Genomic DNA, 20,028 nt, shown 5'->3' on the forward strand with positions numbered 1-20,028 from the left:
TAGATCACAAACGAAAGAAATGGAGGACAAAAAGCGTCTGGATATAGAGTTCAAATCTACGCTTACAAGGTTTTTCAAGAATTTCCTAGAAAAGATGGATAAGGCCTATGAGGATATGAAAAGAGATCAACTAGAATTAATAAGGAGTCAACAAGAAATGATAAGGGATCAACAAGAAATAAAGAATACATTGTCTGAAATAAAAAATATTATACAGAGTCCTAAAAACAGAAGGGAAGATCGCAAGAATCAAGTCAAAGATTTGGAACATAAAGAGCCAGAAGACACTCCTCCACAGAAGCTAGAAGGCAAGAGAATCCAGAAAATTGAAGATAATGTAAGAAACCTCTGGGACAACTTCAAGCGAACCAACATCAGAATTATGGGGGTCCCAGATGATGAGAGAGAGCAAGATATCGAAAACGTACTGAAAGAAATAGTGATAGAAAACTTCCCCCATCTGGTGAAAGAATTAGACTTACAAGTCCAGGAAGCACACAGAACTCCAAACAAAAGGAATCCAAAGAGGACCACACCGAGACACATCATTATTAAAATTCCAAGAGCAAAAGACAAAGAGAGAATATTAAAAGAAGCAAGAGCAAAGAAGGTAGTAACCTATAAAGGAGCACCTATACGATTGTCAGCTGACTTCTCAACAGAAACCATGCAGGCCAGAAGGGAATGGCAAGAAATATTCAAGGTGATGAATAGCGAGAACCTACAGCCAAAAATAATCTACCCAGCAAAGCTATCACTCAGAATCGAAGGCCAGATAAAGAGCTTCACTAATAAAAAAAAGCTAATGGAGTTCACCACCACCAAACCAGAATTATATGAATTGCTGAAGGGGGTTCTTTCAGAAGAGAAGGTAAACAAAGATAAAAATTATGAACAACAAATACGTAACTATCAACAAGTGAATCTAAAAACCAAGGAAATTAAAAAAAAATCTGATGAACAATATTAACTGTTGAATATAATAGAATCAGAGATATGGAAGGGGAGTGAACTGACGATTCTTGGGGAAAAGGGGAGAGGGGGGCGTGGGAAGAGACTGAACATAAACTGTGCACCTATGGATGAGGACAATGGGGAGAGGGGAAAGGGCAGAGGGTGGGGTGGGAACCTGGTGGAGGAGAGCAATGGTGGGGGGGGGAAAAAAGGAACATTTGTAATAATATGAACAATAAAAACTTATTAAAAATAAAAATAAAAAAAATAAAAAAACAAACGAAGAGCTGTTACTATAACATGCTAATTAGTACTTCAAATACTGCTCAGATAACAGGCAGCAATTAATTTGTTCTAAAGCTCACAACCTAAATGAAGAGCAGGTAAAGGGGTGGTGACAATTAACAATTGGATTACTTTCTTTTTTTCCTGACTCCTCTCAGGCAGTTTTTTCTTTTATATAAACTTTGAGATTTTTAACATCTAAAATAATAATGCTACCAGCACTATAGATTTCAATTATAGTTACATATTATAAAGGAATTGAGGATTTTACAGTATTCAATTCTTTCCATCAAGAATGTGATTATTGCCGAAACCGGTTTGGCTCAGTGGATAGAGCGTCGGCCTGGGGACTGAAGGGTCCTGGGTTTGATTCCGATCAAGGGCATGTACCTTGGTTGCGGGCACATCCCCAGTGGGGGGCGTGCAGGAGGCAACTGATTGATGTTTCTCTCTCATCGATGTTTCCAACTCTCTATCCCTCTCCCTTCCTCTCTGTAAAAAAAAAATCAGTAAAATAAAGAAGAATGTGATTATGTCTTTCTATTCCTGCAGGTCTAAGCGATGAAATAGTGTAGTTTTCTCATTCAGGTCATGTGCTTTTATTAAATTTACTAGAGGCCCGGTGTACAAAATCGTGCAAGGGTATAGTCCCTAGGCCTGGCCTGCGATCAGGGCCATCTTCCCACCCCCCACCCCCACCCACTGGGCTCCCAGTTTGCCATCAGACGGTTGGGCAATCAGAGCCTGACAGCTGGGGAGAGGGGAGCCGGACCCACCTGCTCATGGCCCTGCCCCTACCACAGGTTGCCCTCTGTGTACGGGGCAACAGGAGGGACGGGGGCTTCAGTTTTACTATAGAATAACCAAGCAAATCAGGACAGGGTAAGGGTGTGTCTAAATATATTGTAGTCCATCATATAACTGGCTTTTATTATACCTGATGTCTTGATTTTCACAAGATACAGCTAAAAGATAAGAGATGCTGGAAAATGTTTATATTATCCCAGTTTTTATAAGAAAAATAATACACCTCTAAGCATATATATTACTCCAAAGATCATATGAATATGGGGGGAATATGAAAGAATACCTACAAAGTTGTTAAGATAGGTTATAAAACAGAGGAGAATCCAGACTGTAACAGTTTTAACTAATAGCAAGGCTGTGTGGTGTGTTTACATGCTTGAGTTATTTACATGTTTAATTATTGCATTTACTATTGAGTAGATGCGATAATTTCATACAGTACTTCACGGAATCCAAGGGTCTTTGATGCTTGGTGCTTTGTCTCACCTGCATCAAAAGGTTTTTACACACCTAAAAATGCTGCCAAGAAATACATCAGTGGTTCTCAATGTGTGATCTTGCCTGGGAACTTGTTTGGAAATGCCCATTTACAGGGTCCACTGAAGATAATCTTGAATCAGAAACTGGGGATGGGGCCTAGTAATATGTTTTATCAAGTCTTTCAGGTGATTCTGATGCAAATACATTCCTTAGCTGGTTAAGATGTAGCCTTCAGAGGTTAAATGTGTGTTTGCACATGTATAAGCCATATACCCTGTTTCCCCGAAAATAAGACAGTGTCTTCTATTTTTTCTCCCAAAGTTGCACTAGGTCTTATTTTCAGGGGATGTCTTATCTTTCCATGCACTAGGTCTTATTTTCAGAGGATGTCTTATTTTCGGGGAAACACGGTATATATGGATATGGATTATCTTAAAAATAAGATAACTTAGACTGTCATTTTAACACTGTCCTCTCCTCTCTCTGCTATAATACATCCAATTTGCAAATATTTCATACTTCCCCAATGATCAGATCCGATTGGCTTTTCTTTTTAAAAAATAAATCTCCTAGGTCATATCACTATAAATTAACGTTCCTGGAGAGCAGGTGTCAATTCCAAGTCCAATTAACTGTGATGAAGGAGACTGGGATGGGAGAGGACTAGCTAGCTATGTTACAGGTGCTTTGGGCAGCTTCTCTAAGACATAAGTTTGGAAATGTCAGGCAACAAATGACCTGGTATAATTGGTTTAATTTTACATTTATAAAACACTTTTTCTGTGATGAAATGTTGGTATTTTATGCTATTTTACACACTTTATTTATTATGTTTTTTAAAAACATAACACTGGTTTTTTAAAAAATGTAGTGCTTCTCCATTGGTAGCTTCACATTCTTTATAATTTTGTTTCTAAAATCAATTATCTATCAATTGCTTCAGTTAATCATTTTCTGTCCAATTTTCAGCTATATATTTCATTTACATTTAAGTATTTTTGACAATAATTTATTCATAAAACAAGTTCTGAGGCAAAGGAACTTTCCTATTGCTGCATGTTTTTAAAAGGAACATCTCAAATGAAATATCCAAATTATGTCTTTTTTTCAGCATCCTATAATCACAGGAATAATTGTACTTTTTACCCTATAGTAACTATGCATGGCTCATTTGATTACTGTAGTAGAGGTTTGCACTCATTTTTGCCCACTGTAATTCTTTCGTTACTGGCCTTAGAATTGTTATAGCATTCACAGTCAATCATACCATTCCTCTGCTTGAAAGGTGTCAGTGATTTTTTAGGATAGAGACCAAAATCTTGAACATGGCTTCAACACCCTGTGTGATCAGGTCCCAGTTTACCCATTCACCTTATTCTAAGATCCAGTTTCACAGACCTTAATTTTATTTTTAAAATTATGAAAATGTTTAAACAGACTGAAAGATAACAAAGAATCCATATAACCATTTTCCAAAGTAAACAAGATCTGCATCTCTAAAAAAAATATGAACATCTTACTTATTTCCATCTTCTTTTATCTAGCCAGGTTAACATAGTTTCTAAGGTAAGATGGTGCGTCCAATGCCCAGCCTTGGAGAAACAATTTCGTTGGGCTTGTCATTCTATAAATCGGTATAACAGCAATATATACCTCATATTATTGTCATGGTGAATACATGAATTCATACATTTAAAAAGCTTGCAACAGTGTTTGGCATACAGTACATACTTAATAAGTGAAGCCATTATCATTTAGGAAAAGCCACACACCTCCCTACCTCAAAGCCCTGGCACAAACTATAAACACAATTCTTCTCTTGCCCTCTCAGACGGTTTAATGTCTTCCAATAGTTTAAATGTCACATTTTCACGTAAGACTTCCCCAGTACTTCCAGATGAGGCTATATATATTTTTAATACATGTTGTACTTTTCCTGCAGGCAGTTATTTGAAATTAGTAACTTTTGAGGCTGATTAACCCATTACACTAGGAGGAAGCACCAAGAGGGGAAAGGATGATTTCTGTTTGGCTGTTTTACTTTTACTAAACTTATTGGGGTGACATTAGTCAATAACATTATATAATTTTGGCTGTTTTAAATTTCCAACAATACAAAGTTCATCTAATTTATTTTGGATCACATTCTCTATCAACACGTATGTAGCTAATTATGATAAATTTAATGTCTCATAACAGGATTAAACAACTTGTTTTCAGCTATTCGGGGTATTAAAAAGATTGAAAGTCGTCCTGGCCGGGCGGCTCAGTTAGGTCTTCCAAAAGGGTATATACCTAGGTTTCAGCTTCGATCTCTGGTGCGTATAGGTTAACATGATAACCAATCAATGTTTTTTCCTCTCTCCCCCTTCCTCTCTAAAACTCAACACAAATATATATATTCTCCAGTGAGAATTATACGTGTGTGTGTGTGTGTATTAAAGTTAAAAGTTTTTTTTTTTAAATATATTTTATTGATTTTGTACAGAGAGGAAGGGAGAGAGAGAGTTAGAAACATCGATGAGAGAGTCATTGATCAGCTGCCTCCTGCACACCCCCCACTGGGGATATGCCCGCAGCCAAGGTACATGCCCTTGACCGGAATCGAACCCGGGACCCTTCAGTCTCCAAGCAGACGCTCTATCCACTGAGCCAAACCAGTCTCGGCAAAAGTGTTGTTTTGCAGATTTCTTCGGAAGGAAAACTTTTCAGGTATAAAGTTTTCTGCAGTTTAATTCTAAAGGGTGATGGCAAGTTGGGGAAGGTGTAAGGAATCAGTTAAGATATAAACAGGAAAACCTGACAGATAACCCTACAATTCATTTATATTTTTGAAACCTGCTTAACTTGGTTTAGTTTACATGTATTTGACCACAGAACCAGAGTCATCAAACACACTCTGGGAATTGCTAGTCTGGCTGCATTCTACATTTACTAGTCCAGAGTTCTAATAAAATATAAAACAATCTTTATTGTAGTGGGTCCCAAACTTCTAGTGACCATTAAGAGTTCACACACTACCCATTTAATAATTCACTTTCACGTCTTCTCAAGAGTTGCTGTTTTATAATTTGCAGAATTTTTTTAAAAAAAATGTTTAAATATATTTTTTATTTCAGAGGGAGAGGGACAGAAACGTCGATGAGAATCACTGATTGGCTCACTCCTGTATGCCCCCCACTTGATTGAGCCTGCAACCTGGGCATGTGCTCTTGACTGGAATTGACCCTGGGATCCTTCAGTCTGCAGGCTGAGGCTCTATACAGAGCCAAACCAACTAGGGCCAGAATCTTGATTCCTTTAGAAAAACATGACTTATCTGCCAGTATCTAACCTTTGAGTACCTTAATAATTTTATGATTTTTCAAGACATAGTAATAGAAACTTAACTTCAAGTTCTTAAATGAAAATTTGGGAGTGGAGGGTGGGAGCAAAGTGGTATCTAAAGCATTTGAAAAAATAAAATACAAACTTTATTACCTCTGGGACTAGCAACTTAAAAACTGTCAGGGACATATATTGATCCTTTCCAATCAGTGGATTGACACAGATGCATACCAGAATTACTTGAGGAATTATTTGAAAATACATGGGTTAAAATATGAAGTACGTGTTTTTTGAAGAGCTCCCCAGGATTTTGGTGCCTATTTCTAGATGAAAATAATTGCTTTGGATAATATGCCCTCCACTGTAATCATTTGTAATAAGGACAATTTAAATGTTATTTGCAATAAAGATAGTGAAGACCTGTAAGCTTTCAAAATTTTTTTTGCCCGTTTCAGGCCATGGGTCTATGGTAGTTTCCTGAATACAGTGCACTCTGACTTCCTTAATGGTAGTTTAGGGTACTCTATCATTATTCCTTGATCTGGCTTGTTAGAATTAAGATGATAGAACTACTTTCCCCCAACGTACACATTTCTTTGATTTGATCAACCAATTCTTCCTCTGTGGTTAAAGTTTTGAAGCATTTTCATAATCCCTTTTTCCCTCCCTACAATTAGAAAAACAAAGTCCTACTGGAGTATTTCAGTGCATTTAGATTACACTTCCCAAAACAGTCCATTATTACCTGTGTGTTCTTACTGGTAAACTATAGTTACATTCACTTCGCTAGTCTGCAGCATGCCTCCACAATAATCTCCTCTTTTTGTTCTCAAATTATCTATACTTCTAAATATACAGCACATTACCTTATCTTTTAAGGGTTCTGTTTCTTCTAAGTTATTCTATCATATTCCAGTAGCTTCACTCCAACTCTTGATCATATATATGTATATATTGAAATATATCCTTGCCTGGCTAGAGTGGCTCAGTTGGTTGAGTGTCATCAATCTATGCATGAAAGGTTACCAGTTCAATTCCTGGTCAGGGCACATATCTGTGCTTCGAGCTTGATCCCATTGAGGAGTGTAGGAAAGGCAAGGCAAACCAAAAGACGTTAACTCTCTCACATTATTTTTTCTCTTTCTAAGCATGTTCTCGAATGGGAATTAAAAAAATTTATATATATATATGTTATTACTCCTGTTCAGTGAACTGTCTGTGACTTTAAGTACAATTTGCAATGTCTTGGAAATTAAAGCTATTTATTTTATGTTATATCTTACAATCTTCACAAATCTTAGTGTTTTGTTTGCTTTGTTTTTCAAAGAAAAGAATACTGGATTCATTTTGGTGACTTAAAACAAGATATAATTTAGATAATTACTTTACCTTTTCAAATAAAACTGCCTACATATAATGGATTAGTAGTTTAAGCACAAGTTACTCTGCTTAACGGATTTAAGTTTATGTGAACTTGAGACAATATCACTAAGTTTTCAGCTGTCTTAGCAATAACACCAAAGAAAACGAACTAGTTAAATGCCAACTTTGCTTCTAAACTACCACAAGCTGAGACACATACAAATTTTATGGCAAGTAATCTAAAACTCTTCTAAAAATGATTAACTGTTATTCTATCCAACAAGAAAACAAATACAACAGATCTAATTAGTTAAGACACCAGATACTTTGTCATGCAGTTTCAGTGTCTAGTAACAAACCTCTAAACTTTAAAATTCTGTTTCACAACTTCCAAATACTAATGACACATTTTAAAGGCTAATAGCCACTTTAAACTACATATAGAAAGAAGTACCACAGTACAAAATCACCAAGTAAATGTGCATATACACCAAAGATTCTCAAGTTTTGGAGCTCACCCTTGAAGTCTCCAAAGATTTCAATATATACTAGTACATGTAAAACAAAAGTCATTAGCATAACTTTTAAAAATAGAATTTTACATGGATTGGGAGAAATATCAAGTATTTGAATACTCTACCTCTAGAGAAAGCTGACAGGCATCAATCTATATGTTTCATGTCAAAATGTGATTGACTTGTGATGGCACAAAGGACAAGTTATACTTTTAACAAGATTAAGAATGCAAAATGTAACCATCAGAAATTAAAACAAATGAGCATTTTAGGATAGATTTTTCAGTAACTTCAAATTCTGATAAAATACAGTGTATTAAAAAAAATATGAATTTTGTTTACTGCTATCAGGCATTAAACACTTTCCATTTCTTTTTGTATTACATATTCAGTAAATAATATTAAACTCATTTTTCATATTTGGGCTAATAGCTCTAGGGCATTTCTAAAAACAAACAAACAAACAAACAAATACCCCCACAAAAAATGTAATCAGAAATTTAAAAATGTTGTGATAGGTCAAAGTAACAAAGCTATAACTAAAAGCACTGATGATCTTCTCTAAACCTACATTTTAAGGTTTCCCTTTATGAGTGGGTCTCAATAGATTTTTTTCAGTTGTTGTTAACACCTCCATCTACCCCAAACACACCCACAGACTTTATTGAATTCAAGAAAATATCCTAAAATGTTGGTCAAAATACCAGAAATGGCCAGACTAAAGATAAAATAAATGCTGACAAAAAGACCTTTATATTCTCAACTATTTTTGATATACATATGTGCATTTTGAAATTCATTTTTAACAAAAATGACTTTTAAAATGTATATATATTTTGAGTCTCAAAGTTAATTCAAAAGAAACGTACAATGCTTCATTCGAAAATAATAGTTTCAGCAGATAATATGCAAAATTCCTATATGAGTTGTCAATCTGTCATCAAAACCATCAATTTTAAGAATTTAAAAGAATTCAAGACAGGGGATTTTTCCCCCTGCATTAAGCAATTGATCAAAAGATATTACTTTCACATGTAAAAATAATTTACACTAAAAAACGCATGTGCAAAGTCTGATACTTTATCAAAATAACAAGAACAAAATGAGCAATGAAAAAAAAAAACCCAGCAAAAGCCATTACAAAAAATAGTTAATTCCTATTTAAATTGCTGTGTTCACAGATTTAAAAATGTTTATCAATTAACTATATCACTCAGATTGTAGAATATTTTAAGTTATAATATAGAAAGATATGGGATATTTGAAATTCAAGCTGTACTTATCAAAATAGTTTTAACCTGAGCCTTAGACATCTTCAGAAATGTAGTTGGCAATAATATATGATAAAGTACAGTTATTTAGTATAATTCAAGATTATTCTTTGAATTACCGCTTCTCCTTAAATATTTACGTAAAATTATAAATATTTATTCCATTTTGGAGTTTTCTGGACACAAGGGAATATATGAATTTAAAAAGCTATTGTTTTTTCCCCTTACTATACAAGCACATAAAGATGTCTTTCTTGTTCAAAATGCCTTAGAGTTCATCTTACTTTTACATTTCAAGTTATTTTAGAACAAATGCAAAAAGGTCAAAAATTATCAGATACTTGAATATTCCCATGAAATATATCACACACTGAGGAATTTAATACAAATTCACTAAAGAATATCAAATTAATCATGTCCTCCTATAAATATTTATTTTGTGTTTCGAAGTTGCAGTTTTCAATACTATTAACAGAAAATACATAACAAATGCTTCCTAACAAGTGAAAAAAATAATTATAAATGCTGGAAAAATTGGCCTCATTAACATATTTACAGACTAACTTAATACATACTCCATTGGAAATTAATTATATAACATTTATACAAGCATGAACATTTTCAAACCACTCTGAGTAGTGAGCACTTCAGTTCTTTACTGTCTGTACCCAAAGATGAAAAGTCACTGTTTCTCAGGACAACACTGATAAGAATCAGAAATGGTCAATCTGAGATACTGTCGATACTTTGTTCTGTCCCTTCATCCAAAGATGTGTCTGTTGAGTACGGGTCCTGATACTTCTTTTTCTCTTTACTCTGGTTTTCCTGCAGCTTTAGAATTATGTTTTTAATTTCCTCTCTTTTTGTTCTCATTCTTGGGGGAGAGAACCAGTTTGCCAAATTCATAGGTAGTTCAAAATTGATAAGTGGATTCTGAAAATAAAAATGTTAGATGAATATTAGAAAATTATAAAAAGTAACAGTAAGTTAAAACACAAAAGCATTCCAAAGTTAAAAATTAAAAATCAACAACTCATTTATTATGTATTCATTCATTATCTATCAACATGCCAGGCATTCTGCTAGGCACAGGAGATAGCTTCTGCCCACAGACGGTAAAGTCAGGGGTCGGCAGATTGCGGCTAGCGGGCCAAATTCTGCTGACTGCCTGTTTTTGTAAATAAAGCTTTGTTGAACACAGTCACACTAACTCATTTACATGTTGTCTATATATGCTTTCTTGCCACAACAGGAGAACTGAGTAGGAACAGACACCATACAGTTGCAAAGCCTAAAATATTACTTAATATCTGGCCCTTTATAAAAAGGTTTGACAACTCCAGTCTAGACAGATAGATAACAATTAAAACAACGAATATGACAAATATTGTGACGGGAGAATAAGAAAGTCCTATACATATGTGAGGGCTAAACACAATTCCAAAAAGAAGTAATATTTAAGCTAAGACCAGAAGTTAAATGAGTTAGCCAAATAAGAAATGACAGAAGCAATAGGAAAGAATATTCCAGGTAAAGAACTATGTATCAAGGTCTAGAGATGAGAAAGAACATGACACAATGAGAAACTGAATGACATTCAGGTGGCTGCTATACAGAATTCTAGAGTGAGAATGGTAGGAAATGAGGCTAGGGGCTTGGACAGGAGTTGGATCATGAAAGCCACATGAATTTTCTTTAATCCAAGAGTAACAGGAAGCCATTATAAGATTTAATGTAAGATGACTAGATTTGGGTTTCTGGAAAACAACTGTAAAAACAAAAGGTAAGTGGTAGTAGTTTAGAATAGTGATGCTAGTATACTGAACTTCAAAAGTGGCATCAGAAATAAAGAATTGAAGCCAAAGCCGGTTTGGCTCAGTGGTAGAGCGTCGGTCTGCGGACTGGAAGGTCCCAGGTTCGATTCCGGTCAAGGGCATGTACATTGGTTGCAGGCACATCCCCGGTAGGGGGTGTGCAAGAGGCAGCTGGTTGATGTTTCTAGCTCTCTATCTCTCTCCCTTCCTCTCTGTAAAAAAAAATATCAATAAAATATAATAATAAAAAATAAATAAAAAATAAAAAAATAAAGAATTGAATATATTTAACATGAAGTGATAACATTAATGGTACACTGAATAGTGAATTAAAAAAAGGAAGGAGTCAATATATCTGTAAAGAATTCCCAAGAGAAATATGCAAGAGTGGTATTGCATCTCCTAAGTCAAAGGAAGAGTGTCATGAGTACTAGTCAGTGTCAAACAGTGCTTAGAGGTCATGAACAATTTCAATATAAAGAATGAGGCCCTGCCAAGATCGGTTTGGCTCAATGGACAGAGCGTCGGCTTGGGGACTGAAGGGTCCCGGGTTCGATTCTGGTCAAGGGCATGTGCCTTGGTTGCGGGCATATCCCCAGTGGGGGGTGTGCAAGAGGCAGCTGATCGATGACTCTCTCTCATCGATGTTTCTAACTCTCTCTCTCTCCCCCTTCCTCTCTGTACAAAAATCAATAAAACATATTAAAAAAAAAAAAAAAAAAAAAAAAAAAAAAAAAAAAAAAAAAAAGAAAAAAAAAAAAAGAATGAGGCCCTAACTGGTTTGACTCAAATCAGTGGATAGTGTCGGCCCCGATAAAAAATCACTAAGATATATTTAACAAAACAAAACAAAAATAAATATATATATAGAATGAGGATGAAGCCAGACTACAGAGATTTGAGAAGTAGAATTTGTGGAAATGAAGACAGTGAATATAAACACATCTCCAGAAATATATCTGTTAAGAGGCAAAAAGAGAGTGAAAAGGGCAATTCGCATCATGGGAGAGATTTCTTAAGGTAGAAAGAGCCAGGGGTAAAGGGGAGTTGATTAGTGAGGAGGAATGAGGTCACAAGGCTTGGATGTGATGAAATATATAACATGTCTTAAAAATTCTCCAATTTGGAAGTTTTTTGTTCTTTGGAATAATTTTTGAAGTGATAGTTTTTTAAACTCTTCAAAATATTTTACTTAGTTATTTTATAATAATGTAAGACCCAAAACAGTATTTTATTATGTATTATCTCATAACCAGCATTTTGAAACCCACCTCAAAAAAGCTCTCTACATACTGCAACACGTATACACCACAATCACTGAAGTTATTTTGTTGGGGTACTTTTGGATTAGAGCCTTTCATGACATCTTTGGAAAAACTTCTTTTGGTTCCTTTTTTAACTTCCCATTCCACTTCCAAATACCTGTAATAATGAATATGTAGTAAGAATATACATATATAAAAATACATATACTAGTGACTCGATGCAAGAAATTCATGCACATTAAAAAAGAATTAGGGGAAATGTTTTAATATTGCTATCTGCCCTTTCTCTATAATAGAAGTGTCAAAGTCCCCGCCCACCCACGTGTGCCTTGAAATCACACGAGACCTAGACCCGGCCAGCCCCACCCCTCGCCAGCCCCATTCCCCTCAAGCCCTGCCAGTTGGGGGGCATGGCCTCACCTGGCCCAGTGCCAGGGTGGGGAGTGCAGTCTGAGGTCCCCAGCCCAGGCCACGGGGTGCGCCTTGAGGTCCCCTATCAAGCCCCACCAGGTGGGGGCGCAGTCTCAAGTCCCCTGACCCAGGGTGCATGGCCTGAGTTCCTTGGCCTGGGCGCACACCTTGAGGTTCCTGTCAAGCCCAGTCGGGTTGGGGGGGGAAGGGGAGAGGGGTGGCAGCCTCAGGTCCCTGTAATTGCTCATTAAGACACATGACGGGAACTTGGCCTCAGCTGTAGGCACGGCCATCTTGACCAATACGGCATGATGGTCAATTTGCATGTCCCCTCTTTATTAGATAAGATAGTCTTTTATTTCCAACAGAATACAAAGTGCAGTTCTGAACTTACTCTCTTAGAATTTTTACAACATTTGATCGAGAAGGGCCTCTGAGTGAGTCCATCAGTAGGATACAAGGTCTGCATGGTAGGAAGGACCAAATGTTAACACTTTATAATGTTAAAAAGGCATAAAAAGAAGTGCATTAGCAATAAAAATTTAAGACCTTCAATATTCCCTTTGCATGCCTAAGTAAAAGTTAGGGAGGATGGTGAGACTAAACCTTATAGTCATACATAACCTAATAATACTTAAATACCAAATACCAAAGTAGTAATTTAACCATATTTTAGTTGTCAATATATTTCAATAAAGTTCCATAGTAGGTTTCTAAAAATACTTCAAAATTTAATAGGAAGTTAAAACCATTCTGAAAATTTGAATACCCCATTTTGAATACCAAAAGCAGCATCCAGCCGAAACCGGTTTGGCTCAGCGGTAGAGCGTCGGTCTGCGGACTGAAAGGTCCCGGGTTCGATTCCGGTCAAGGGCATGTACGTTGCTTGCGGGCACATCCCAGGTGGGGGGTGTGCAAGAGGCAGCTGGTCGATGTTTCTCTCTCATCGACGTTTCTAGCTCTCTATCTCTCTCCCTTCCTCTCTGTAAAAAAAAATCAATAAAATATATTTAAAAAAAAAAAAATAAAAAAATAAAAAAAAAAAGCAGCATCCATGTAAAAATAAAAAATAATCCCATTTTTAACTAAAACCTATTACAGATAATGAAATAGGTAATTGTCACATAGAAGAATTTAGAATCCAGAGATTCCACTTTAAACACTAGAAGTTAAGACCCAATCTTCAAAATTTTGTTATAAACCCAAGTAAAGGTAAGGAAGTCTAATATAGTGCAAAATGTTCTAGAATGTTTAAAGATCCTGGCTAAAATTTTATTGATTTTGGAGATCTCTTAACTGTTCAAGGTCTCTATATTTTTATTTATAAAAAAAGTTTGCTTTTCAATAGCTGTTAATGCAGTTTTAGCCAACATTTTCTACAAAGGAAAATAAAAATAAAAAGAAGCTAAAAAAGATGAGGTCTACAAATAGACAATACTTCATCACCTAAGAAGTTTGGAGCCCCTAGAGAGATCTCAAAATATACCTTGGATTACTTCTGAAAATCAAAACGAACTCACTCTCTTTTGGGTGGAAATGTCTTTGTGTGCACACATGCACATATAAAAAGTAGAGGACTAAAATAATTATTCTTTCTCTCCATTTGATCCTTGGACATTACACATGACCCAGTTTTCCTCAATGAACTTGACAGCCATTGTGACTTTTGCTTAGTACTTGTTTAAATAAAACCGTCTAGCCTGGCTGGTATGGCTCAGTGGTTGAGCATTGGCCTATGAACCAGGTCACGGTTTGATTCTGGGTCAGGGCACATGCCAGGATTGCAGGCTCGATCCTGTGTGGGGTGTGCAGGAAGCAGCCGATCAGTGAGTCTCTCTCATCATTGATGCTTCCCTCTCTCTCTCCATTCCCCCTCCTTTCTGAAGGAAAAAAAAAAAAAAAAAAATTTTTACTACCTAGTCATGTGCTCTTCTATGAAGGTACATAAGTAAAAATTATGTAAATGTGCAAGATATGTAGTTAATGCTTACTGTTTACAGATAGTAGGCTTTAAATGCCACTGTCCTATTTCTGAATTGCAATTGTCATCGGTGAGGAATCCATCATCACTACTGTCATCCTATAAGAGAGAGCCTATTCTTAGTATGTCAAAAAAAATTCGAGTTAGGTGATCAAACACAAAAAACTGATATGTCACTTGATTCCAATTATCTAGTATCACAAAACTGACATTTTAATGCAAAGAAGCTACAAATCAAAGGAATCCGAAAAACTGTTACATCATTTACTCAATCTAGTATACAGTTTTAAAGACTGAATATATTATGACTGATTCTTCTCTGGTCAAATGCCATTGCTCCGATTTAGGTATTCTACAAAAGTTAAGTTAGTTGATTAAGATAATTGTTTCATAATAGGACATGAGTAACTTTTAAATATTTCAAGGGTTTTTGGAAACACTGTTTTCCTTAACAAAACCGTATATCCATTTCACTTGAGAGAAGACAGCTTAATGACACAGTGTTTTATTTTATAAGTTATCTTGCATTTAAAACAAAGCTTATTTTTATTGTAGGAGAAAGCTTTTGGCAACCTTACAAATAAAATAACTGCTATGACCACAGAAGCATGAGTGCTTATTATAAGCCTAATATGTAATCCAAATATATGTCTGTATACGTTTGAGAGAAAAATTGTTTTATAGCCACATATTATAAACATCACAAAAAATGGCTTTGTTCACAAGAGGAGTAAGCAAGAAAGAAAAATTGTGCAATACAAAGCTATCTTCACTATTGGATAAATTCAATTTGTCTCAACTAAAAAAAGTTAAAGAATTAAAGAAATAGTATGCTATAGGATTTTTATAAACTTTTCTCTAGATATAAAGCCATTTTTCACTGAAATTATAAAATATTTTAAAAAGTATACTTTATTCTTGGTTTTAGTAAAGTTTATGGGAGCAAGTAAGACATTAAATATTAGAATAGACCTATTAGTTTTAACTAAATATTATTTGCTCCTGTCATATATATTAAATTAGGCCCCACCAAAAAAAATCACTGAAAATGTGGAGGAAGTAATAATATAATAAAGTTTGTTTAATATAATCAAAATGTTAAACATTTGTCTTTTGAATGTCAAGTTAGACCAACGGTTAGATATGGCCCATAAACAATTTAAAAGAGGAAGAGAAAGGGAGGTAGGACTGGTGGCTGTGTTGATTTGAAATAATTTATTTTCTATTAAAATGGTGGGCATTATTAGGTTCATCCACAATGGGGGTTGGTAGGGGGAGGGAAGTGAATTAAAACTAAAAGAAAATAGCACTAGCACATTTATCCTAGTAACCTCTGAACAGAAAACTTAATTTGTGTTTTAAAATGAGAATCAAGTCCAGATACATGGAAGAAACTACCCATAAGACTCCAAAGAAAAACAATTAGGTAAAACATCAGGATTTTTTGTCAAGCAAGCTTCACCTGGTTATCCTGATCTTCTGAAAAGTCAATGAGTTCATCTTCAAGCAGTCTACCAGCTTCAGCTGATTCATCACTATAGTTCAGTCTGATTTTGCTTAAACCATCTGTATTAATAAGAAACATTATGTAATAAAAAAGTCCATGCATATCACTTATAGTATAGCATATAGGCTACAAGATATTAGGCAGATAATCAATAAAGGATATAGTAATTAAGGAGACAAAATTTGCCTTAGCATGTAGGTAGTATCCAAACATAAAATTACTTTTAATTAAACCCTGAATTGACATGTCAATTACAGCAGTTTCAGACCTTAAAATTCATTAAAACTTAAAAAACTATGTATCAATTATATGATTAAATATAAGTGTATATTTAAATACAAATATGAATGTATATACATACTGATGTATATAAATAAATATTTTAGTGCTAGGTATGTCAGATATATTTAATTACAAAAGCTACAAAAGTCAGAAAATAAATGAAATGTCTAATAAGACAGTTATTAAATGGTAGAACATAAAATGAAATACTGTACATTTTAAAAACTAAAATTGAAAATATGAAAAACTGTACAATACAGGATAAAAAAATAAACATGATTAAAATTAAGATAGGCTTTTTTTGGACAAATAATAAAAGAAAAAGACAAAAATGAAAGTAATCTTCATGTTAGGATAGTTACGGATGAGTCCCCCAACTTTGTATATGCTTCATGTCTGGTTTATATTCATAGACTTTCAATAAAATAAAACACAATCCTAATGTAGATGCTGGTAGTACAAAAATAAATGACTCAAAATGTGCTCCTAAAGACATGTATAAAAATCTAAAACACTACTTAAAATAACTAATAAAGTATGAAGATAAATCCTTTAGTTATGCAAAGAATAACTTTTTTAACTCATCTTTTTCATACATCTGTATTTTATGTTTAAAGCCAAAACTAGTTCAAATCCTTAAACAATTTAGAATTAGTAAATTACAATCAAGTTATTCTAGAGGCAAACTATTTCTATCTACAAAACTGTCACATGAAGTTTATACAAATTAAACTGTATATGCATTTCAAATGGAACAATAATTTAACTAGTGTAATCAATTCCTTCAACCATTTCATTCAATAAACAAATGCTCTGATATAAACTGCGAGGTGGTAACTCCCATCAGCTGTTCTCTCAATCAGTCCCAGTTCCTGAGAGCTTCTCATAGTAAGATCATTTGAAGATAAGTCTGAGTTTGAGTTTAGAGATTAAACATACACATTTTTCATGTTCCATATAAGACAACTATATTTCATGTGGTGCCCAACTGAAAAAACAGCAAATGAAAGTAGTGATACACATATTATTTTCCTACAGTTGACCTTAAAAGAACCTAATTCCTGTGATAATATACAATTCCACTTATTTACTATAGCATATTATCTGACAATAATAGACAAGACTTCTGACTGTACATATTTGATACTTAAAATTATATTAAAACTGTCTAAAATGATTCATTAAGTTCTGCCAACTATACTCCCAGTTCAAACAGAAATCAATTACTGAGATATTAATTATGTCAGAAAAATTTTTATAAGCTTTCTGTAACCTAATTTTTAGTGAAGTTTTCATTTTATGTAGGATAGACTGCTTCACTATCCTCCCTGAGGTAGTAGTAAAGTTACCTCTAGAGAAACTGTTCTTTAATGTGCTTCTTAGTGAATGATCCCTTTGAAGCATCTGATGAAAGCCGGGACCTCATTCTTGAAAATTGCATACACACCTACTTTAGAGCACCATATTTTTTTTTTCAAACTGTGGGACACTACCACTATTAGATTATCTCAAGAGAATAGAAAGTATCAGTGTATCACACACAATAAAGATAAATTAACTTTCTTTAAGAAAGCTATTATACACATACTAAAAAAAAAGCAAAAACAAATACCAAACGCACAAACAATAATAAAAAAGAATACTTTGAATAAACAAATATTGAAAGGTAAATTACGTAAAACAAGATTATTCCTACTGTGGTCTCCATTAGCATTTGTGAGAATATTTATTCAACTTTAACTGATACTACAACTTTAAAGACTAGAACATTTTATAGGAAATTCACTGTATTCAAGATAGTCATTGCATAGTCTTACACCTGTAAGGTCACTAGGAATTTCTGGAGTTTGTGTATATGAAGCCCTAGGTTTTTGTCTCATTGCTTAGTTTTTAAATCATGCACTTTAATTCATTTTTAATTTGAATTCACATTAAAATGGATGAAATTACTGATCAAAGGGGAACTTAAAATAGTTCAATGAAGATATAATTCACATATCTTTCTCCTTTTCTACCTCTTATCTCCAAAAGGGCACATAGATAAAAACTCTAGTGCTATTATTAGCTTTATGCAGCTTAGTATGTCAAACTAAATAGAAAGGACTCAGCAATAGCTTTCTTCTGACTTACTAAAATAAGCTGGTAAAAGTACTAAGAGTATGCTCAGCATTCACAACTTTTGATAGGTTCTTTCTGAATTTACATACATTTTTCTATGCTTTATACTGACCTTTTTCCTCTAAAAATATATATTAGGATCTACTCACAGTTTAATTAAAGTGTACAAGGTACACACTATAGCACTTTATGGATTTAATAGCGTAGACTTTTTTTTTTTACCATGGGGTTGGAAAGAAAATTATACAATTGATTTCACAAGGAATTTAAGTATTTGAACAGAAATTTCACATTTCCATAACAAGTGCAAGAAATATGGAATAGATTCAAGAAAAAACAAATTATTAAAATTGAAGGGAAATAAAAACAGGCTGGACCAATGCCCTTCTTCTTAGTGAAAAAATGAAGGAGAGTGAGAATAAGGAATTAACCTTTAATTTTAACGCCAGCAACTATTTTGGAGAAAAACCTTTAATTTCTACCTCTGGCCACTTGCTTTCCAATTTTTATCTGTAAAGTGAGAAGACTGAACTAATTCACCTTACAGGTGTATGACTATGCAATAACTATCTTGAATACAATGAATTTCCTATAAAATGAAAATAAATCCAAGATCTTATCAATAGAAAATGTAGACCTTGTACTATAATTTTAAACGTGCGCTCTTTGTAGAGGTGTGGGAAGAAGACTGTCTAAGGGAATTTTTCTGGAGTGATGCAAAGGTTCTAGATCTGTTGTAGTGATTACATGACTATAAACATTTATCAAAGCTCACTGAACTATCCTTATAAAAGGACGAACGTTCCTGTAGGTAAATTATATTTCAGGAAATCTGACTTTTAATAAAAAGTGTACCCTGAAATCTTAATCCTGTTTATAAGAAATTCAATTTACTCTGAATTCCTTAATTCTTTCAAAACATTTAGAAACATACCTGTATGGTGCACAGAACTTAAATATTCATTCTGTAGGCCATTCTCACTATTAATCCTATCAACAATTGACTGGCGTGCAGATTCTCCATTATTTGATTCTTCATTTTCACTTGCAGTATGATTTATGTTTTGCAGACTGCCTATGTTTCTCCGATAATGAGGGTCACTTTCTTCCTGTTCAGCACTTGAATCATTTACAGCTGTGCAATGCTTTTTGTTTAGCATCTTCTTAAATATAGGCTTGGCAGAAGAGTTTTGTGAACTACTGTCCATTTCACTGGTTGAAGGAGTAGGAATACAATTGTCCTCTACAGTTGAACACGTTTGCATGGCTGTATTTTCATGGTAATGAGGATTAGGTTCAAACTTTGGTTTGTCCAAACCAGGGAAACAAACAACAGCCAAAAACCAATGTGCACTGTAAAAAACAAATGAAACTACTAAATATATTATTAGAAAAGTTATATTTGGCAATAAATATCAATTGAAATGCTTCTCTAAAGCTTTTCTGAAGACATTTATTAAGAATGCCCAATTTTTTCAACCTAAGTTTTGTAGCCCATATTCACTTCTGCGAAAAATCCTTTAAACCTTTTCTTGTTTATGGAATAAAATTTTTTTTTTTAAATTTTTCAGGTAATTTAACAAAATACAAATAATATCTATGTCAATTCATCATTCCCATTCACTTTCCCTTTGCTTTATTTATGTAAA

The 20,028-nt window shown here is 34.2% G+C and overlaps 1 protein-coding gene and 1 long non-coding RNA gene across 18 annotated transcripts in view; one reads left to right on the forward strand and one right to left on the reverse strand.

Annotated features, from left to right (window-relative positions):
• The first annotated feature begins 3,856 nt into the window (after positions 1-3,856).
• On the forward strand, positions 3,857-4,713 carry LOC123651394. The gene is made up of 2 exons (XR_006740073.1): positions 3,857-4,367; positions 4,469-4,713. It is a non-coding gene; the product is annotated as an uncharacterized LOC123651394 (long non-coding RNA).
• Positions 4,714-6,515: 1,802 nt separating this feature from the next.
• The window catches only part of SENP6 (SUMO specific peptidase 6), a 91,821-nt gene continuing 78,308 nt past the window's right edge, over positions 6,516-20,028 (reverse strand). For 13 of the 17 annotated variants that reach the window (XM_036414457.2, XM_036414456.2, XM_036414463.2 and 10 more), the window contains 6 exons: positions 19,314-19,732; positions 15,935-16,038; positions 14,483-14,571; positions 12,886-12,954; positions 12,087-12,237; positions 6,516-9,934 (listed from right to left, as the gene is read on the reverse strand). In XM_036414457.2, the coding sequence (XP_036270350.1) occupies positions 9,725-9,934; positions 12,087-12,237; positions 12,886-12,954; positions 14,483-14,571; positions 15,935-16,038; positions 19,314-19,732 (1,042 nt within the window). In that variant the 3' untranslated portion in view covers positions 6,516-9,724. Of the gene's footprint in view, positions 9,935-12,086; positions 12,276-12,839; positions 12,955-14,482; positions 14,572-15,934; positions 16,045-19,313; positions 19,733-20,028 lie in introns of those variants that run through there. The other 4 variants (XM_036414455.2, XM_036414462.2, XM_045573121.1 and 1 more) reach the window with 4 other exon arrangements.

This window comes from Pipistrellus kuhlii, unplaced genomic scaffold (genome assembly GCF_014108245.1).
Source record: "Pipistrellus kuhlii isolate mPipKuh1 unplaced genomic scaffold, mPipKuh1.p scaffold_m20_p_5, whole genome shotgun sequence".
Classification (NCBI taxonomy): Eukaryota; Metazoa; Chordata; class Mammalia; order Chiroptera; family Vespertilionidae; genus Pipistrellus; species Pipistrellus kuhlii.